Source organism: Saccostrea cucullata, unplaced genomic scaffold (assembly GCF_032062105.1).
Source record: "Saccostrea cucullata isolate Sc308-1 unplaced genomic scaffold, CSIRO_AGI_Scuc_v1 ctg753, whole genome shotgun sequence".
NCBI classification, from domain to species: domain Eukaryota; kingdom Metazoa; phylum Mollusca; class Bivalvia; order Ostreida; family Ostreidae; genus Saccostrea; species Saccostrea cuccullata.
In genome coordinates this window covers 66,412-86,767 of record NW_026934507.1, presented here as the reverse complement: position 1 = coordinate 86,767, position 20,356 = coordinate 66,412, and the positions used below count along the sequence as shown (strand labels likewise).

Below are 20,356 nucleotides of genomic sequence, written 5' to 3'. Positions count from 1 at the left end.
TCTTTAATTATTGAGCGTTGGGTCGAATAAAAATTAATATACATTGCACATATTACAATAAAGCAAAATCAAAAAAGTTGATCATAAGCAAATATCTTTGATCGGAAAATGTGAAAAATCACCTTGAAGTACTAGCTGGTTTGTTTCTGAAGATTCATGATTTTAATTTCTTTAAAAGTACAATTGATATAGATCAGACACACAAAATACATGTTTGTACTTTTATTATAAACCGCACATTACATTCCTTACTTAACTAATTTTCTAAACATATTCGATGTATAATTGACAGAAAAAAAGTAAATGTCAAATCAAGATAAATATTTCTTACTTAAAGCTACTCTTAACTTTGCACCAACACAGGGTTTCTAGTTCATTAAGACATTATTACCTGTTTTGGCGTTTGTTTTCAGATATAAATCCTTACTACAAGTCTTTGAGAATTATATGAACTGCATTGCACAGTTCCGAGAAAAGTTGGCACTTTACTTTTTTGCCAATTTAAAATTTTGACGTTTTGAATTTAGAAAGATAACAATAATTATATTGTAAGATATAATTCAATCTTCCTTTAATTTATAAAAATACATTGATATTTCCGTTGCTTCTTCTGGATAATACGTTAACTAATACGATTAATATTTTTCAGAAATCAAGAAGCCGATCTGCTTTATTGAAGGTCTATTTTTTTCAATTTTCATTTCGACGATGTTTTTTTGTTATTAGAGGAAGAGTACTTAGAGATTTCATTCTGCAACAAGAAATAATACGAATACACTTCCGATTTGTACTTTTTTTCAAATTAAGGGGAAAGGCGTATAATATTAGCCTGTATATGACTTTCATATCAAAATTTAACATATACTAAGAAATAATTTTACTTGGGATCGATATTCGAAGGCAAGCAGAATTCTGTTTATTTTTGTGACATGATTTCGTATGGCCCCGTATAAAGAATATATTCAATTATTAAATTTATTGCATGTCAAAGTTATTTTTCTGAGGATGATAACAAAATTTCCAAACGTAAGAAACCTTGGAACAATGATGATACCACAGAAGCTATCATTTCTTTTTAGTATTAAGAGTACCTTTTAAAAAAAAATGAAGGTTTCACATAAAATCATGTTTCTACACGGTTACTTGGAAGATATGATCCCTCGGCTACTAGCACAGAATAGATAGCAGAAGAGACAGAAGCAGACATGGCCGTCTAAATTATCAGAGGTCGGATCAGGTGCCATGGAGGAGTAATAATTAACTCGCTGAAGGTCAGATTTACTTCAAGAATGTGAGAAAAATTAAATAACAGGTAAAATTTTGTTATTATAACCTGTCATGAATTAACGTTTTATCATAGTTTTTTTTTTCTTTTTCACTTTACAAAACGCATGATTTTATTATAAGTGGATGTTCCGATTCTGGCAATATTATAGAGTAAATAAAGTAAAGAGAGATTATATTAAATGAAGAAAAGATAGATTATATAACTGTTATATATATGACTAATAGTTGTCAACCTTTAAGTATTTATTTAGAGTAAACAATTTAAAAGAGTTATCTTTTTCAAAAAGAAACTCATAATTTGACTTACCTTTGAAATGTAAAGATATATTGGCTAATTTTCGTCTCACATTTATAGTCCAAAATTTCAATAATCAAATAGATCATATACTTACGCAAGATTTGATCATTTAGATAATTCAACGTTTCATCTTTTTTTGTAATTGAAAATGTTGCATATATCGTGTGACTAATATGTGGTCAATATTCTATATTTTGATAACCTGAAATGTACATGTGTACTTTAAACAGACTAATTCAGTTATTGTTCTCACAAGTATGATGGAAAGTTATTAACAATTTTCAACTAAACATGCTAAAATATTTTTCATTTCATCGAAACAGATTATCTTATAAGAGAGAGAGAGAGAGAGAGAGAGAGAGAGATATTTTATGTCGAGCGACTTTACGAATTTAAATTTTAGCTTAGTACAAAGGAAATTGCTCAAATGTAAAAAATTGTGACACTTTGTCATTTTCTTTCATGATATAAACCTCTGTTTATTAGCAATACAAAAGAAACTAGAAATTCAATCACCCATTTTTGTTGCATACATGAACTATGAAAATGACACCAGTAATCAAGCTCAGAGTTTTATTGAAACAGCATATAGCTTGATATTATTTATAAAATGATCTTGTCAGCAAATGCGATTTATCGTTAAGTTAAATGCTGACTGAGTTTTGAGTTTTTCATATCAAATGTTACGCCATTACCAGTATTTATATACTGAACTTTCTATAGATGATTCCATTTTCCCGACCATATAAAAGAGCACACTTTGGACGTGACTGGTCGATAGAGGATGCTTTCATCTTAATGACACCTGATCCACTCCTGATGTTTTTGGAGGTTTTTGTATGCTCTGCTCCCAAATTTTATTGTTTCAATGAAATTTTAAACTTGAATTCTATTACTTACCTCCATTTGTCATAATACAAATCGGGACCAGGGCAGGCAGGGAATTCTAAAATACCGGAGTTAGAATCAGGTGCCATGATTGGGTGTGTAGATAATAGCCTTACCATTTTATGAAAATCAGAAATTACTTAACTTTGACTTTAAACGAGACTTTCTATAGCCCTGTTTTATCATCTTGTTTGTAAATAGTTTGCCTTGTTGTAGAAATTCTTAGAAAATAGAGCGTGCTCTTACGTTATAGATCAACTGAGAGACATTAGCCCCTTGTGCAGGTAATAAAGGTAAATTGCTATTCCCGAATACCGGAAAACGTCTGTGATTTTGAAGGCGAAATTAAAATTTTAGATTGTATTTTTTTTTTTAAGTTAGGAAGAAAGAGTCATTTTCTTCATTTAATGGAAATCTGTCACCTTTCTATCAAAAAGAGAGAAAGAGGATAAAGAAAAGTACTGTTAAAAATAATTTTTGAACAATGATTGTTCACAGGCTAGGACAAAAAAGGAGCAGGTAGATTTTGTGGAGAAATTAAGAGAATAAGATTATGTAAACTTACCATTTATAATTAGCAGGGTTCCGTTATATTCCTGTTGTGGGAGGCATCTTAAGACGGGCTAATAAATTTTTAACAAGTGCCTTTAGAGACAAAACCATAAGATTTGTCATTAAATGCTTGTTTTGTGGAAATGAGGTTTGTACAAATTAGGCTGAAAATGAATGATAAATAAGTACATTCTTGTAGATTACGAAAAAATAAGATTTTGGTCGCAAATGCTGATTTCTACTACATACGACGACGAATTTATTTTATTGTTGACAAAATAATGTTATTCATGTACTGAAGTATTATTTTGTATGAAGTAAATTAAAGTTAGTGTGAATTTAAATAAGGAAATGTATTACAATTGATTTTTGATTGAGGATGATCATTTGCAAAATTTTTTTGCTAAAAACATTCCAATTGTACATACAAGTACTCTGAAGTTGATATAAAAGTGCTTGAGTTTCTGATTGACAATATGTATGTATGTGGTTTTTTTTGGAGATCAGATCTTCCAGCAGTCTATTGGGATTCCCATGGGTACCAATTGGGCCTCGTGAGGGCTGCAGATTTTGTACTTCTTATTTTTAAAATGAACTATAGTGTTCTTAAGTATTTTTATCAATCACTAATGGCTATCAGCAATATACCTTCATAACCTGCATACGGAGTTTTAATATCTCAGTTGATTCGATACGCAAGAGCATGCATGTTGATGAAACAAGAATATCAGTAGTGTTGATTAAACTCATCATTTAGTAAGTCATTTGGTCGATACAATGACTTTTTCAGTAAATACAATCTACATGTATCATTAAGTCAAATACCGACTGACATTTTTCAAAATAATTGTTAGGCAATTATTTTACACACTGAATTTTCGACGGATTTCCGTTGTCAATCAAGACAAGCAGCACACGATGGGTGTGACCGGTCGGCAGGGGATGATCACTCCTCCATGGTACCTGATCCCATCTCTGATGTTTTGGATGTCCGTGATTGCTCTGCTTCTAATTTTTTTTGTGAAAAGAACTTTTGAGTCTGAATACTGTTCGTTATCTCCATATATTTCATCAAATTTTCACAAGGTTTACCTTGAGTTTTTATTCAAAATGTTATTTTAATAGGACACGTAAATGATACTTATTTTGTCCGCTGTATCTTTTTGTGTCCAATGGCATGTCCATTTCAATCTGTCAACTCTTTAATTTATTATCTTGTAAGGCAATTATTGCATGATAGTTTTTTGGGGGAACAACTTCTTTAACTTGTCAATTTTTATGAAATTACATGATCCCGTTATTTCACTAGCTTAAATTATATAGTTTGCTATGGAGAAAGAGAAAACTATATGTATTTAGTGAAACGTGGATGTGAAATGATGCTAACAATACAAGTGGATGTATATAGGATTTTTTTTTATCAATCTTTATATTTTAGTACATGGGAAATACTTGTTTTTAAAAGAGAATCAGGGAGAGAGTAATAAGAGAGAGAGAGAGAGAGAGAATTAAAATTAAAGTGTTAATTAATCTATTTTTCTTTCTTCATTGATTAACGTTAGGTGACAGAATATAATAGTACATGGTACAGGATACAATTTTTGATGGAAAAAGATAAACATCATTGTATGATTTGTTCAACCTACTCATAAGATTTATATTTTGATAACAATGAAACAAAAATAATTTTGTGAAATTGATATCTATTTCTAGTTTATCAAAAGTGACCAACAGTTTTGTACTATTGAAAATCAGTATGAAAAAGTTAATAGGATTTTCCCCACAATGCCACGTTGTTAAGTGTACTTAAGTAAAAAAAAATCATTTTAACACACGAGTTCTCAAACTTCTTTTAAAACATCACTTTTTGTCATTCAGGATTCTATGATTTATTCTCATGTCTACAGTGATATTAAGATAATCATATCAGTCTCATGTAGATGTAAACTTTTTTAATAGTTTACCATTTTGTCATTAAGGTAAGTCACTCGTCAGCTTTTTAGAAAAGTTCACGCAGAAGCTTTTACTTCAAAACTACTTATTAAAAATTCAATTTTTATAACATATTTAAATTCAACAATGTAAATTTTTTAACATTCAATGAAAAAACTGCTCAAAATTCTACAAAGAAGCAAGATTTATGAGGGACTATTTCTTTTGGTGGAAGGATATTTAGCAGATAATTCTGCAAATCTGCACATTTATAAAATTTAATGTAATGGAAATTTAGCCTCACATAATTTTACTCAGAGAATATTTTCCGTTTTGATATTGCTAAAAATATTTAATATAGGTCTCTAATTTATATTTTTAGACCAAGTTTTACACCTTCCCTCAACAAACTTTTCAAAAAAATGAAAATATATTAAAGAAGTCAAGATCAAATTTACACCATTTTTGGCCTGAAAATCACATATTTTGACAAATATTTCAAAATTAATATCACTGACCCCACCTTTTTCTTTCATTATTTTAAACTACTCGATACTTGTGACTGATCAGCACTTAAGTCGTAAAAAGTTTGATATAAGAAAAATTTTTATTGCCTATTAAGTTTTTTAAGGATTTCCATCCTTAATCAGACCAAATTCCCTACCCTTAAATGTCCGTCAAGTACATAATATTCTGATATCATATTAAAGCATTTTATAGTGGAAAAGGATTGCCCACAAGAAAGTTTTAAAAATTTCATTAATTAAGCAATAGTTAATTAACAAAGATTGCATTGAAGTCTATGGGGGAAAGCGTTTTTTCAAAATAAAATTCAAATAATTTGAAAATCAATAAATCCTGCGGTGGAAAGACGCATTGATACATTAAAAATAGAATGACAATTGAAAACAATTTTTTTTACCATCTAAAATTTTTAAAATGAATTTTTTTCATTAAGTAAAAAAGGGGAGATAATTCTTACCAAAATTCAAGGTCATAAATTAGGACACATCCCACTATACATACTAATAGTGATATATGGGAAGCATATCTAAATAAACTGAGTATTCAATGCCTACATATCTGTTATGTATTCAATTTCATTGAATTTGTTCCTATTAGGGATTGAAAACCTTAATACCCCAAATATGTTATTTTTTAGTGCAAAAAGGTCACACAATAATTTACGCGCAATAATTTGCAAGATTTGTTTAATGATAAATATTATTCAAACTATTTTACGTAAAATAAGATTATATTTATTGCCATGCTTACATCTGATCAAATATAATAAGGGTTAAAGTAATTAACCAAAGAGATCAAATTTAAGTGCAAAAAGGTCAACTTAATTGTACCGTAGATCAGTAGGATGCACACTGACCCCCTATTTTCTTTGCGATTTTGAGTTACACTTTATGAATACTTATCCAAAATATACTTCTCAAAAAATCCTTGATTTAACAAATTTCAGGAGTGACTTACCTTAAAAAGAAAATAAACATGGAGATGACGAATAGTATTAATGCTTAAGGAATGAATGTAATTACTACTCAAATGTCCATTCAAACACTACAAATCAGGAGCAGAGCAAACTCGGACATGTAAAACATCAGAGGTGGGATACGGTGTCATGGAGGAGTAAGCATCCCTGCAATTTTGTCACTTCCAAATGCTGATATACTAGTATTTTAAATCTCTTGAAAAACCGTCTCGACTTTCCATGATTTAGAACCATTGGTATTGACAATGTCCTTTAAAATCAGATTCTTCTCTCTTGGCACAGCATTTTAAGATGTTACCACAGAAATCTAAATAGTATTTAGCTCTCATAGATGCATAGATATAGGTATTTTCGACTTTAATAAACATAGATAGAGATTAGAATTCATGGTAGAAATGAAAATAATGTATTGCAAGCACAGTAGAATAGGCAAGGGTCTTAATATTTTGAAATTAATTTCTAATTAGAAAAGAAACAGGTGTGAAATTTAAAATAAGACATTCATAAATCATCTTGTAAAATGTATTTTACACATGTGTGTCACAAAATTATCAAATTAATTAACAAGGTTTGTGGTAATAAGTTCAGGGTTTATTCAATGTTTTAATTAATCTAAACAAATTTTAATTGCATTAATCTTCGCTGTCTTGACTAGGAAATGAAAATGTTCATGAATCTAGATTTCATTTTATTCTTTTTATTCGTATTTACTCTTCAATAGAAGACTATTTAAAAAAAGAGATAATTCTCTCTTTTTTTTTATCAAGAAAAAGAAAGGATTAAACTAATAGAATAACGTATTAACATAGAAACTGAAATACTTTGTCGTCTTTTTAACCATCATTTTGTAAGTTCTTTATTCGACACATTAATTTATCAGCAAATACAATCTATAATAATTAAGTGATTTAAGTCAAATGAACTTTTCCATACTAAATATAAGGTCATTATCAATACACTGATGACTTTGAGCACGCAGCGGGCGTGACAGGGGATGCTCACTTCTCCATACCACCTGATCCCTCCTCTGACGTTTTAGAAGTACACGTAATTCGCATAGTTAAATGGACTTTTGAGCTTGAATACAGTTCGCTATCTCCATAAATTTCGTAATTTAGATTTTATGTGTCAATAAATAGTGTATGACACATTTTAGAAAAGAAGTGAGGACATTTATCAAAATGCAAAATGATTATCGACCCAGTCAGAGAGACTCGTGCACTAACATGCATTTGTCTGCATTTCTAGAAACCCTGCCTTATTAAACATATAGGTTACCAATGTTCTCTATGAAATGTTCAGATACTCAATGTTAGATCATTTTGACAACCTGATTCATTAAATATGTCAGACTTTAGTTAATTATGTTAATAGTACATGTGGCATCTTGTGCTTTTCATTTGTTTGTGTGACATGGAATAAATATATTTCATTGAAATTCAATTAAGACGAATTGTACTTTAAGATATATTTATGTCATAAATAATAACTACATTCTTCAAAGGTTATATATTTACAAATTCTCATATGTACCAAGCATCGTTTGATATCTCGCTTGTCCTGGTAAATAATTTGTTAATAATTGCCCGAATTGTATTGACAGAATTATAGAATTGGTTCAATTACAATAAATTTACAAATGTTTTTATTTAGGCAACATTACGGATTTTTATTATTTTTTTACATGGGAAAAATTATTCCTCAATATTTGTCAGATTCTTGGGTTTGATTTTGAAGTGAATGAACCTTTTCTTTATTGGAAATATTGCATTTAAAGCGAATGAAGTGTCTATTCTTTTTTAGAAATATTGTTTGATTTAAATACCCATTCCTCTCGTGTCATACCCTTGGTGATTACCAGCTTCGTAAACAATAAATCCATAAATATATTCCTTGTAATTTTTAATTTTCTACTTCTTATTTGCACTACTTCTCGAATGTATAATTGTTTAGTTCTCATGAAGTATTTCCTTCACTGCTGTTAATATTTTACCGAGGAGTACAGAATCAAACAAATGCATGCGGGTGTTATACTTTTTATTAGTATATATTAATTCTCTTTAATATAAAAAAAATTTCAAAATGACTTGATTATTTTGTACATACGTTTCTTATATAAATTAAAATGGAGAACGGGGTCCATCTTTAAATTTATAAATCATTGAATCATATGATCTGTTCCATACATATAGAGACGTGTTTTCTTTGCCATGACATTAAGTTTATCTGCGTTAGCTGTCTGGATGTACGATTTTGACATGTCCATGGAATACTTGCTGGCAGGGGGCCGTCTCCCTATGGTCTCCGCCAGATCTCTCATGTAGGCCGCAGTATTCCCACAACACAGTCCAAGGTACTGTACACCTATCTCCTTGGCCTCTTTGGCAAATTCTATAATGTCCTTAGCACCACACCTTGCACTTTCCAGATTCCGTGGATATAAATATTCACCTGTAATTAAACATTTGGCGAGGAATGTCTAAAGATAAGAAGGAAAAAATCAGGAAAAAAGAGCAAGTCAGGTGAAATAAATAGATGAAACTGTTTGTAAAAATGTAGTACCTGATTCTTTGTCCTTGATTGAGTAAAACGTTCTACAATCATCTCGACATTGAAATGGTACAGGTAAGGCAGCGATTGGACCCTTAAATATATAACGTTGTTTATTTCTGCAATTAAAATCTACCAACACCGGTTTCTTAAGTTTTGTACAGTTTTATTTTTTTTAATTGGATCTGCACTTGACACTTAACCATTGATCGCGCAGTGAAGGATCTTTTTGTACCAGCATAAAGTTATGACAAAGCACATTGATGTCCGTTGACCAGTTTCTAAGATCTGCAGTGGATTCGAGTAGCAAACAAGCAATTTAAGATAAGACGCTCTTTTTCGACAAAGTTGGAAAAATAATCGAAAAATTTTGATTTCCTAATAATCCTTCACTTGCTTAAAGTCATGAGAGAAAGATAATAACCTTGCAAGTTTTTCGGATTTCTTTGAGCAGCGGAATCATCGTTTTGGGTCCTCGAGCACAATTAAGGCCGACAACTGCTGCCCCAGCCTCCTCCAATCGACGACAAGCCTCTGGTATTGGAACGCCATCTACCGTTTCGTCTGGACAGTATGGTGCAAATGTAATTACGGCTGGGATTCCTATAAAATTTCGATTCATAAATATTTGCAATTAAGTTATGAACAATGAGAGTCAAAAGTCAACTCCATTTCTCAATTTTAAATAGATTTACCCTACATCGCAGAGGACAGGAATTTTTAGCAAAGTAATTTCCTAAGCTAGTTTTTATGTTATTATGCCTCTTTCCATCAAGTATGAAACTCAAACGAAGATCACAACAGTATACTGAGGTAAAAATTAAGAAGTGGCCTTATCTGACAGGTGAGATCGATCTTTACCTTTTCCGTACTTTTGAATGCATTCTAATGCTAACAGGGCTTCACTAACGATGTCAAATGTCTCTCCTGTGATATAGTCTACTCCCTCCTCGACAGCCCACTCCACCATTTCCTGGAAACGTTGACAGTGCATTACACATTTAGGACACAGTTTACTGCACTTTTGATAGAATAAATAAGGTTGCATAATCTAAGACAGAAGAGTTTACTTTATAACATTAGTGCCAGTCATTTATACTTTTAATATAATATTGTGCAAATATTTTCAATTCGTTAGGGAAAATCAAAGCCCAAGAAATTTTATACCATTGAGTATATACGTGTGTTTTCATATATATCAAAAAGAAAGCAATAAACCTTAAACATTTGCCGACACTTTTCCACAGCGACAGGATCATTTTCATCATAGACCCTTGTGTGACATATTCCCCCTGCAAAGAGAGCTCCTGTTTCTTCTGCCACTTCTTTAGCTATTCGAAGAGCCTGTCGATTCAGCTTCTCTACATAGTCTTCTTTATTTATTGATTTCAATCTCTCTCGGTGAGCACAATACTAATAAAACAAACATCTGTATAGATTAACTTGTTTTTTTTTTTATAAGGGGGGGGGTGTTTCCTCCGATGAAATACATTGTTTTGATCATTGCATGAGATTTTACCAAAACCTCTGTTTAACTGAAGGATTTCTAAAAAAAAAAAAAGAAGAAGAGGGATAAATGAAAGGTGACCTCTGCTTCTTTAAATTTTAAGATATTGTTGCCAGAATTCTATGAGACAAGATTGAGGTATCCACAACGCACTTATGAAAATAAATGATTTGAAAAGTACGCATGTAAAAACGTCCTTTGCAAAAGCAGTTGGAAATTATGTCATCCAATTTATGACATGAAGAATCTAATGCGAACATACGGTAAATGCCAGTACAACGTCACTCCCTGCATGAACAAATTCTTGATGCATTGCCTTTACAAGATCAGGATGTTCCATAACTACTTCCGGCGCATTGTGACCACGATTCAGATAACCACGTCTGTCAAACTCCCACATGTATCCCTCCGCTACTAAGATTGTTTCTCCCGCTCTCAAACGCTCCAAAAACCCTACGCAAGATAAAGTAAAATTATTGGTACAGATGTCCCTTCTTTACTTTATTGCAATATATCATAAACATCATACATTGTTCTGGTTAAGGTCTATTTCCATTTGAAAGTAAATAAGCAACAATATATTAAAAACAAACATCAAAGTTAGAATACTGATAGCTCTGAAAAAGCCATTACCCCTTACGATTTAGGGGTCAAAAGGTATAGAATTGAATAACTCTAAATGTAGAAAACTTTGTTCGAATAAAATCTTGAGAACTATTTGCTTAGCAGAGAGCAATTGCAGTCTTTGAATTATTGTTCCCTTTAAGATGTTATTGACTTTCATTGAAATCAAGTTTACAAAAGATTAAAGCATAAGAATATTCTGATCGCTCAAAATCCTTTAAAGTCATATGCAAGACACATTCAATATTAGTGGTTCGTCCTAAGAAATTGCTGATCAATGTTAAATTTCATGACACTAGGTTAAACATTAAGGGCCTAACTGGACAGAGGTTAAGATCACTTTGTCTGTCAGACATCAATCTTGGAAGATTTTTTAGGTCACCTGAGTAAACTCAGGTGACCTATTGCTATCCGTTTTCGTCTGTCGTCGTTCGTCGTGCGTCGTGCGTCGTGCGTTAACATTTGAACATTTTCAGCTTCTTCTCTGCAACCACTGAACCAATTTCAACCAAATTTGGCACAAAGCATCTATGGGTGAAGGGGAACAAAAATTGTGAATTTCATGATCCCTACCCCCCTGGGGCCTGAGGGGTGGGGCCAAAACCACTAAAATTAATGCAATCTTCAAAAATCTTCTTCTTTACTCCTGGACATCAAGCAGTCAAACTGTGTGGATGATTGTAATCAGCAATGAGTCCTCTACCAAAATTGTGAAATTCATGGCCCTGGGGTCAGGGGTTCTAGTGCTAGGGCGGGGCTAAATAAGTAGGTAGTGAAAATGCATTATTTCTTTGAAAATCTTCTTCTCTGCTCCTGGGTATTAAATAAACCAACTAAGTACATAGTTATGATGAGCAAGAGTGCCTCTACCAAAATTGTGAATTTTATGAACCCAGGGTCAGGTGTTCTGGTGTTAGGGCGGGGCTCTATTGTTTATATAGTGAAAATACATGAAATCTTTGAAAATCTTCTTCTCTGCTCCTGGGTATTAAATAAACTAACTAAGTACATAGTTATAATGAGCAAGAGTGCCTCTACCAAAATTGTGAATTTTATGGCCCCAGGGTCAGGGGTTCTTGTTTTAGGGTGGGGCTCTAATGATTATATAGTGAAATGCATGAATTCTTTGAACATCTTATCCTCTGCTCCTGGTTAATATGCTAATGATCTAATTACATATTGAAGGCCAGGATTTATTCTATATTCAGTTTTACAAACCCTCCGCTCAAGATTTTGAATTTTCAGAGAAAAAAATAAAAAAAATTTTCTTTCCGATGTCAAATTTGAGTCGGGATCGAGATATCAAATTTACGAACTCGCACTTCCGGTTTTCTGAAACAGCGGGTAAATAAAGCTAGATCTAGATAGCTTGGTTTAGTGTAAAATTCATCGATAAGAGTACCATTCAAAACGTTTCCCCCGTTCAAAGGACAAATAAAATGCTGACGACTTTGTTGCACAATGACATGCTGGTGAGATAATTATGTATTCGTTTCAAAAGTAACTGTAATTTTTTTTTTCCCTCCCCCATGTTTTAAACTGCCCGTGGTAGCTATTGCATATTGCCAGGGACATTGTTTAGGTCTCTGTTATAGCTTACAGTCTAAGCATCATTCTTCAGAAAAGGGTTGCTTATGCATCAGATATAATGAATAAAACTATGGGAGAAGTGAAGTCCATTTGACGAAGAAATAATAACCTGAAGAAATTTAAAAAAAAATCAACTATTAAAAGGCAAGAATATACAAATATATACAGGCATGTAGTATCATTTGTATCAGCCAGAAAAATTATTTTACACTTAATTGAAAAAATGTTGACTCTACTTCCCAATACTCCCTGTCTGTTTTATGATAGGAATTATAATTTTAGGCATCAAGTAAATTTTAGAATACACATTCACCTAACACATATTAAAAAATGAAGATATATTGAAAGACTTTTAAAGAATTGATTTTTTAAAATATACTTTGATCAACATCACAAAATTTATATAACTGGCCCAAACTGGCAGATGATGAAATAAGCAATTAAATGTTCTACTTTCCTATTTGTAAGCATTATGTGTCCAGTGGTAAGGAGCCTATTAGGAAAGCATAAAAAAGAATGTAGAAATGTTAATAATTGATTTATCAAAAAAAAAAATATTTTATTTCCTTCTCCTTCGGAACATTTTTATTCTCATGTTCATAACTAAACCTAAACATAATCAAAGTACTCAGAAGTACAGAGAGCCGGGCTCATTTACAGAGTAGAATGGATTTCTTACATGAATCACTTTTATATTCTGATGAAAAAAATATTTTAAAACTATCAATATAAATGATAAGACACTGACAGTAAGTTTTGCAATCCTAATACCACGGTCCGATTTTGTCAGAATCAGAATTAATCTGGTACCGCAGCTGAATGTAAACAAACAGACCAGTCTGGTTCCCTCTCCTGCTTTACCTTGTATGTGTAGAGAACTACGGTAACACTGATTATCAAAAATCCTTACGCTAATGAACTATGTTCTTTGACTTATGAAGTTTTCAAAGTCATTACTACTAATGTTTATTTTATATAGATAAAACTTCGTTTTATTTTTGTTGCTTTATTTAGCGTTTGTATTATCTCAAAAGCAGTTGAGAGTAAGAACTATATTTTTGCACGTAACTTTAAAATGGCGACTATGGGGTCAACATCCTGCCTTGAACAGGATCACATAAGCCAGTAATTGCTCTTTGAGAAATAAGCCCGGCTAAAAACTAATGCTGGCTTTATAATGAAGAAAGGGGCCTCTTTCAAAATAGATAATTTCAAGGCTGCTGGGTCAGGGGTACCAGGGGGGTACTTTGACTAAAAATAAATTAATGCTTTGAAATCTGCCCTTTGATAAGCAATGGTGCCTCTTTCAAAATTTGTGAATTTCATGGCTTTTGGCTTAAAACACGAACCAAATACAATCGCTGGAAAGTTGTTACATGATACTCAGGTGACCTATAAGGCCCGTGGGCCTCTTGTTTTATTAAATGATATTTTATCCTTATTGATTATAAGGTCATAGGACCAAGGATTTAAGGAAAACTGTATGGAGACAATATATTGACGACAAGCTTGACGAAATAAAACTTGGTACGCCATTTTCTTGAAGTAGGAAAAATGAATTATTGTTTGAATATTTAATTTTTGCGAATTTGAGAATTTTAACTAATAACAAAATTTGCAGATATTTTATCTCTCCTCGGTTCATTTCAGTTTAAATAAATAAGTAAATGATCCATAAACATAAACTTTATAGGTCAAATAAGCGTGGCTTCATACAACATTGAAAATAATTTTTTTTCACTATCATGTATTTACATAATGCACAGCAAAAAGCAAACATAAGATATTTTCGACAAATACCTTTCTTCTCCATGTTCAGTCTTCGTATAATCCTGACGCTGGCCTAGATATGAGCTGCAGTGTTATCTGTTCATGGCCCATATAACCTGTTCATAACCATCTATGTGTAACCACTACCGAAGGACATATTTTGGTATCTAAGTATCAATGTCTCTCAGAAGAGGATAATGTGATAATGCTGTGATTAAAAGGTGTTCTGCAATTGTGTTAACAGATTTTTAAATTTTAGTTCAATATTTGTGACAGTGTCAGCTAAGAGTAAAAGAGAATTTTATGCAGTATTTTCTTGGTACGCATCTTCATCAGTCAGCATACTGTATAGGATATAATTTTTTTATACAGATAAATAAATCATCTTTGTGAAAATTTCATGATTCATCCCTTTAAAAAATTAGATATATTTCATTCTATTATATTACACGATTTAATACAAATATACAAGATAGTGTTGTTTTTAGCAACTCTTACTTAAGTTTGAAATTTTTAAAAATACAGGATACGATGTGTCAATCAGGAAATTCATATAGTTATGTTTTGTTTTGTTTTGTTTGTTTGTTTGTTTGTTTTTTTTCATTTTAATAACCTTCTAAAATAATTCTCTCCACAAAAAGTAGACGTAGGATGAAAATTCCTAACAATCTCTTTATATCTTTTATTGTCCAGTTTTAACACTCTTCATAGATAATCTTAACACTTGCATGACTTAAATGACTTAAATATGCGAATAAAGATTAATTACATTTGAAAGATCGATTTTATGTTTCTATAATTTTGCACAGTACTTATAATTCAATGATAAAATGTTTGACAACAGTCTCTTATCCCAAGTATGTACATATAGTTTTACTGAGAACACTCTGTATATTGACATCCATACCCTATACTTCGAGGATTTATTCAAGATCACATCCATTTCTATTGAAAAGATAGCATTATTAACTGGTAAGACACATGACAACATATGTAAAAGGAGAACTTATTAGGACTTAAAGACAAACATGATGATATATACAATTTGTAATAGAGAGAGAAAAACAGAAAAAAAATCAAAACTTTGACTTAATTGTAAAGAGAGTATATGAAAAATACTGAAATCACATAATATATATTTTGGGCCATTATATACTCACTTAAATGTCGAGAGATTTTTCTATAATCCTAATCATGACAAGGAGCACATGGTGGGTGGTACCAGTCAGCAGAGGATGCTCTCTTTTCCATGGCACCTGATCCCATCTCTGATGATTTAGAGGTCGGTGTTTGCTCTGCTCCTGACTTGTGCTGTTAGAATGGACTTATGGGCATGGATACTATTCATTATCACCATATACTAGTATATATCGTATATATAGTATATATATATCATATCACATTAAAGTTACCCGCGCATTGAAATGAAACATATGGAGATAACGAACTGTATTCAATATCAAAAGTCCATAAAACAATACAAATAGGAGCAGAGCAAACACTGACCTCCAAAAGATCAGAGGTGGAATCAGGTGTCATGGAGGGGTGAACATCCCCTGCCGACCGGTCACAATCTTATGCGTGAAAAGAAGAAAACACTTGCTGTGGCCTTCAACTCGACATTCAGAAATATTGACGACGTATTGTCAATTAAGAATGGCAATTTCCATTCCTTTGTCGATACGGTTTCCTTGCGAGCTTGAGATAAAAGATACCAGAGTCTGACACATCTGTTTCATACTTGGATATAATTGACACAGGAAGGAGAAAATACAAATATTATTTGAAAACAGTTATATTAGTCTTTTACTTGAAAGACATTATTGGTAATCTAACAACCAAGCTTTATGATAAACGTGATGCCATTAAATTTTCTACCCTCAACTTCCCTTACTTATACAGCAATATACCTTCATCACCTGCATACGGAGTGTATATATCTCAGTTGATTTGATACACAAGAGCGTGCTCTACGTATGATCAATTTCTAAAACGGTAGATAATTGACAAACAAGTTGATGAAACAAGAATATCAGCAGTCTCGTTTAAAGTCATCATTTCGTAAGTTCTACGGTCGATACAATATGACCTTGTCAGCAAGTATAATTTATCACTGAGTCAAATGCTGACTGACGTTTTTCATACTAATTGTTAGTCCATTGTTTATACATTCAATTGACGACGGATTTTCCCGATATTTCTCGATCATGACAAGAAGCACACGACGGGTGTGACCGGTCGACAGGGGATGCTCACTCCTCCATGACACATGATCCCACCTCTGATGTTTTGGAGTCCCTGTTTCCTCTTCCCCTATTTTGTATTGTTTTATGGACTTTGATCTTAAATACTGTTCGTTATCTTCATATCTTTCATATACAATAGAATGTATCATATATTGAAAAAGACAATTAAATGCCTTATGAAAACGTGCATCTGATATTTCCAAAATTATAATTTAAAACTTTGACACAGGTCTGTTCTCAACTTTTACTCTTACGTTTAGATTAGTCAGCGTCCATAAGAAAAACACTACATCAAATCGAAACCATAAAGAAAAAGAGAAAGATTACCCAACTTGAGAAAAAGTAAGTAACAAGATTTGACTCGCCTACGTTGTTCACAAAATGAATTCCTGTGGACTATAAATAACTGCAGAATTTCCGATAGTGTAAAATTAGAAAATGGATTTTCAAACAGGAAAAAATGGCTGTAACCATAATATAGTTTATTAGACCAAGGCTTTGATGGCAATCTAGACCTCGGAAGAATTAATGATTTAGTTTTGCGCTTTATTTCCAAACCGGAAGATTTTTATTCCTTTTGAGCAACTATGACAGCAAGGCGTACAAGTTAGTAACGGTGTCAGAGTTGTCGTTCTTTGCAAGTAAGTAAACACGTACTATGTACGCCCTATGCACGTTTGAATAACTTTTCATTATAAATAGTAAATAACAGCTTTTATATTTAAAATTCTAGTTAAATATCGGTAAACCAGTAAACTAAAATAGTACAACACGTTCTTCCTTAATATATAAATTATGTTAACTTTATTGTTATTACATATAATCTATGTTTATTGTTATGATATTTAATAATGAACTTTGACCGGACTTTGAAGAAATTTTTTTTTCGAAAACACATTTTACTAATTTACTAATTATTATTTATTGGGAAAAAATATTCGAATGAATTATTATTAACATTTACTTTTTAGATTTATCAGTGTCATTTTTTAAGGAAACTTGTACAACTCTAACTTTTAAACATATTTCTTGATTGTCAATGACTGCATGGAACAAATTGAAAGCCATAGGCCAAATGGTCAAAGCTATCCTTGTTTAGGTATAATAATTATCCTAAATGCAATGAAATTTAACAGGTCAAAAATGAACAAAAAAATATTAAGTCAGACAAATGAATATAATAAACCTTAATAAAACAATAGTGTGTGAGCCATCTTCGTTAAAATAAAAATGAAAATTATTTTATTCCCTATGGATTGTGAAGGTCAGCTTAATTATGATTCTGCATGTCTATTTTCTTATTACTTTATATTTATTTTATTATTTATAGACATGGATGTGACGTCACTAGAATTCGTGGATCCCTCGGGACTCAGCGATATTGAGGAAAACTTGAAGAAAAGAATAGAGAAAAATGAAAGATTACTGGAAAGAAAAACCAAACATCTTAAAAGGTTTGTTAATGAAACAACTTCAGGACTTGAAGAGTTCAGAGCCTCTGTATTTGAGAGGGAAATGGAGAATTTGAAACCGTGTATTGAAAAAACATCGAAATATTTAACTGAAACTAACATAAAGCAAGGAAATTTACAGCGAAAATTTTACACGAAAAATCACCACGCAAATGAAGACAAAAAGAGACGGAAATCTCCAATGAAAGAAGAAATGTGTATAAGTTATCCTATTGAACTTATTGAGAAGGCAGAAGCAACTCGAGTGTGTTTGGGTAAGTGTCTTCGACAGCTCCGGGTTGAGCGCGTTAATGAAATTAATCCTGGTGATCACTTAGTGTATCAACGTCCAGGATATCAACATCATGCTGTCGTTGTTGATATCAGGAATGTGGACGACATGACAGCTGATTTAACGGTGATACACAAAAGTGGCAACGGCTTAGACGTGATCAACGGAATAATGAGGTATATTTGTACAATTGGCCAAAGTAGTCCTAAGGGTCGACTAAAAGAAGAAAAGTTTGAATGTGTAAATGTCAAAGAAACATGTTTGTACATAATTAAGTACAAAACCAATCCTTATTCCCCTGATCAAATCATTCAGAGAGCACGTGATCAATTGGACAAATCAAAATCTTCAGAATATAATTTAGCCAAAAACAACTGTGAACACATCGTTACTTGGTGTGTGACTGGTGAGTTTTACAGTGACCAAATCAACAGTTTATGGATCAATGTTATGAACAAGTTCAAGCCTTTCTGTGAGGACACTGCCTCTATGGAGAAGGTAGAAGACATGAGACGATGTGAATTGATATGTGATGAATGTTATTCCAATTGTAAAGAAGTAAAAACAAAGTTATGAGCATTTTTATTTTTAAAAATGTTTATTTTATTAGAAAATAAATATGAAATTATATAAATTACATAAAAGCGTTCACTTTACAAGACAAATAAAATTTGCTCAATTCGAGTGTAGCAGACGTAGAAAGCCGGGTCCCTTCAACAGTCAGTCAAGATTCCTACTTAATTGTCATTATTGAAATGCTCGTAATATTATTTCTACTTAGAGGAACTAGGGTTTGATTCTGCTGGTGGTGATAAAACATAATTATAGCTCCCTTTCTAAAACGAAATTTAACAAAAAGATGTATCAATTCTTTAATACTTTTAATATTCCCTGAAATCAGATTGAATTTGACTAATAGTGTACTGCATTTCTAGACTAGATCACAATCAGAACAAACAGTGAAGCAAAGCAGGTTCCAGTAGGTTCTATCCAGTCTCTTTCTTCACTCCTCCACAAAACATTATCAGCAATGAAGGGGACACATTAGAAGAACTGTACAACGATATTTTCGAAATGTATTGTAAATTAGATGCGGATACTTTAAAACATCCAATAACTTGAGATTTAAAATCACCAAAAATTTAATATACCAAAACATACGACTCTTTTTAAACGTTATGAAACCACTCTCTACATGTAGGATAAATAAAAATCCCGACTTTTAGATATTTTTGCGAGCTTGTTAGAGACCTCTTTAACCTATTAGTAAACTGGGTTCTCTTTACCTTTTGGACTATACTTAGATTTTGGAGCACGTCCATTTTGAATAACTATCTGCCCTTCCTGGACCAAACTTTTGCATGTTTGATACATCTAAGGGTGCACACTATTTGACATGTTTTTGATGCTGAATTTGGCCTTCATTTTCTGAATGAGCAACCAAATTAAAGTACAATGTAATTGGAACACTTTCCTCTCAAAGTGACTAAGTTAAATGTTGACCAGTGATGTGCACTGTACTTTCTGTATAAAGATTGATATACACTACGTGTGATTCTTTAGACGTATTTGACCTTCATTTTCCAGATGAGTGATCCTGTTCAAGTTTTTGAATCAGATCCAACATCAAGAAATTATCATGCTTACATAAAACTAGTATAGATTATGCATCAAGAAATGCACAGATTCAGGGCTGATTCAGATGCCGAATTTGACGTACAATTTCCAGAAAAAATAGCATGTCAATGTTTGGAATCATATCAGTCTATTACTTTGAAACTATCTGACCTAAACTTCAAGGATGATGCATCAAGGGATGGACACTCTTCAACATGCTTCAGATGCTAGATTTGAATCACCTCTGTTAG

The 20,356-nt window shown here is 32.0% G+C and overlaps 2 protein-coding genes across 3 annotated transcripts; one reads left to right on the top strand and one right to left on the bottom strand.

The window, feature by feature from the left end:
* Window positions 1-8,259: 8,259 nt before the first annotated feature.
* LOC134240922 (betaine--homocysteine S-methyltransferase 1-like) lies at window positions 8,260-14,699 on the bottom strand. The gene is made up of 7 exons (XM_062723033.1): window positions 14,530-14,699; window positions 10,778-10,968; window positions 10,227-10,421; window positions 9,870-9,981; window positions 9,433-9,611; window positions 9,021-9,102; window positions 8,260-8,909 (listed from the first exon to the last, which is right to left on the bottom strand). The coding sequence occupies exons 1-7, from the start codon at window positions 14,540-14,542 to the stop codon at window positions 8,617-8,619; spliced, it is 1,065 nt and encodes a 354-aa protein (XP_062579017.1). The 5' UTR covers window positions 14,543-14,699; the 3' UTR covers window positions 8,260-8,616.
* A 2,514-nt stretch (window positions 14,700-17,213) lies between these two features.
* LOC134240920 (uncharacterized) lies at window positions 17,214-19,075 on the top strand. Of its 2 annotated transcripts, none has more exons than XM_062723031.1 (2): window positions 17,214-17,351; window positions 18,076-19,075. In XM_062723031.1, the coding sequence occupies exons 1-2, from the start codon at window positions 17,333-17,335 to the stop codon at window positions 19,062-19,064; spliced, it is 1,008 nt and encodes a 335-aa protein (XP_062579015.1). In that variant the 5' UTR covers window positions 17,214-17,332; the 3' UTR covers window positions 19,065-19,075. The 2 variants fall into 2 exon arrangements, with proteins under 2 accessions (XP_062579015.1, XP_062579016.1); XM_062723032.1 differs by having other exon boundaries at window positions 17,220-17,386.
* Window positions 19,076-20,356: the final 1,281 nt, after the last annotated feature.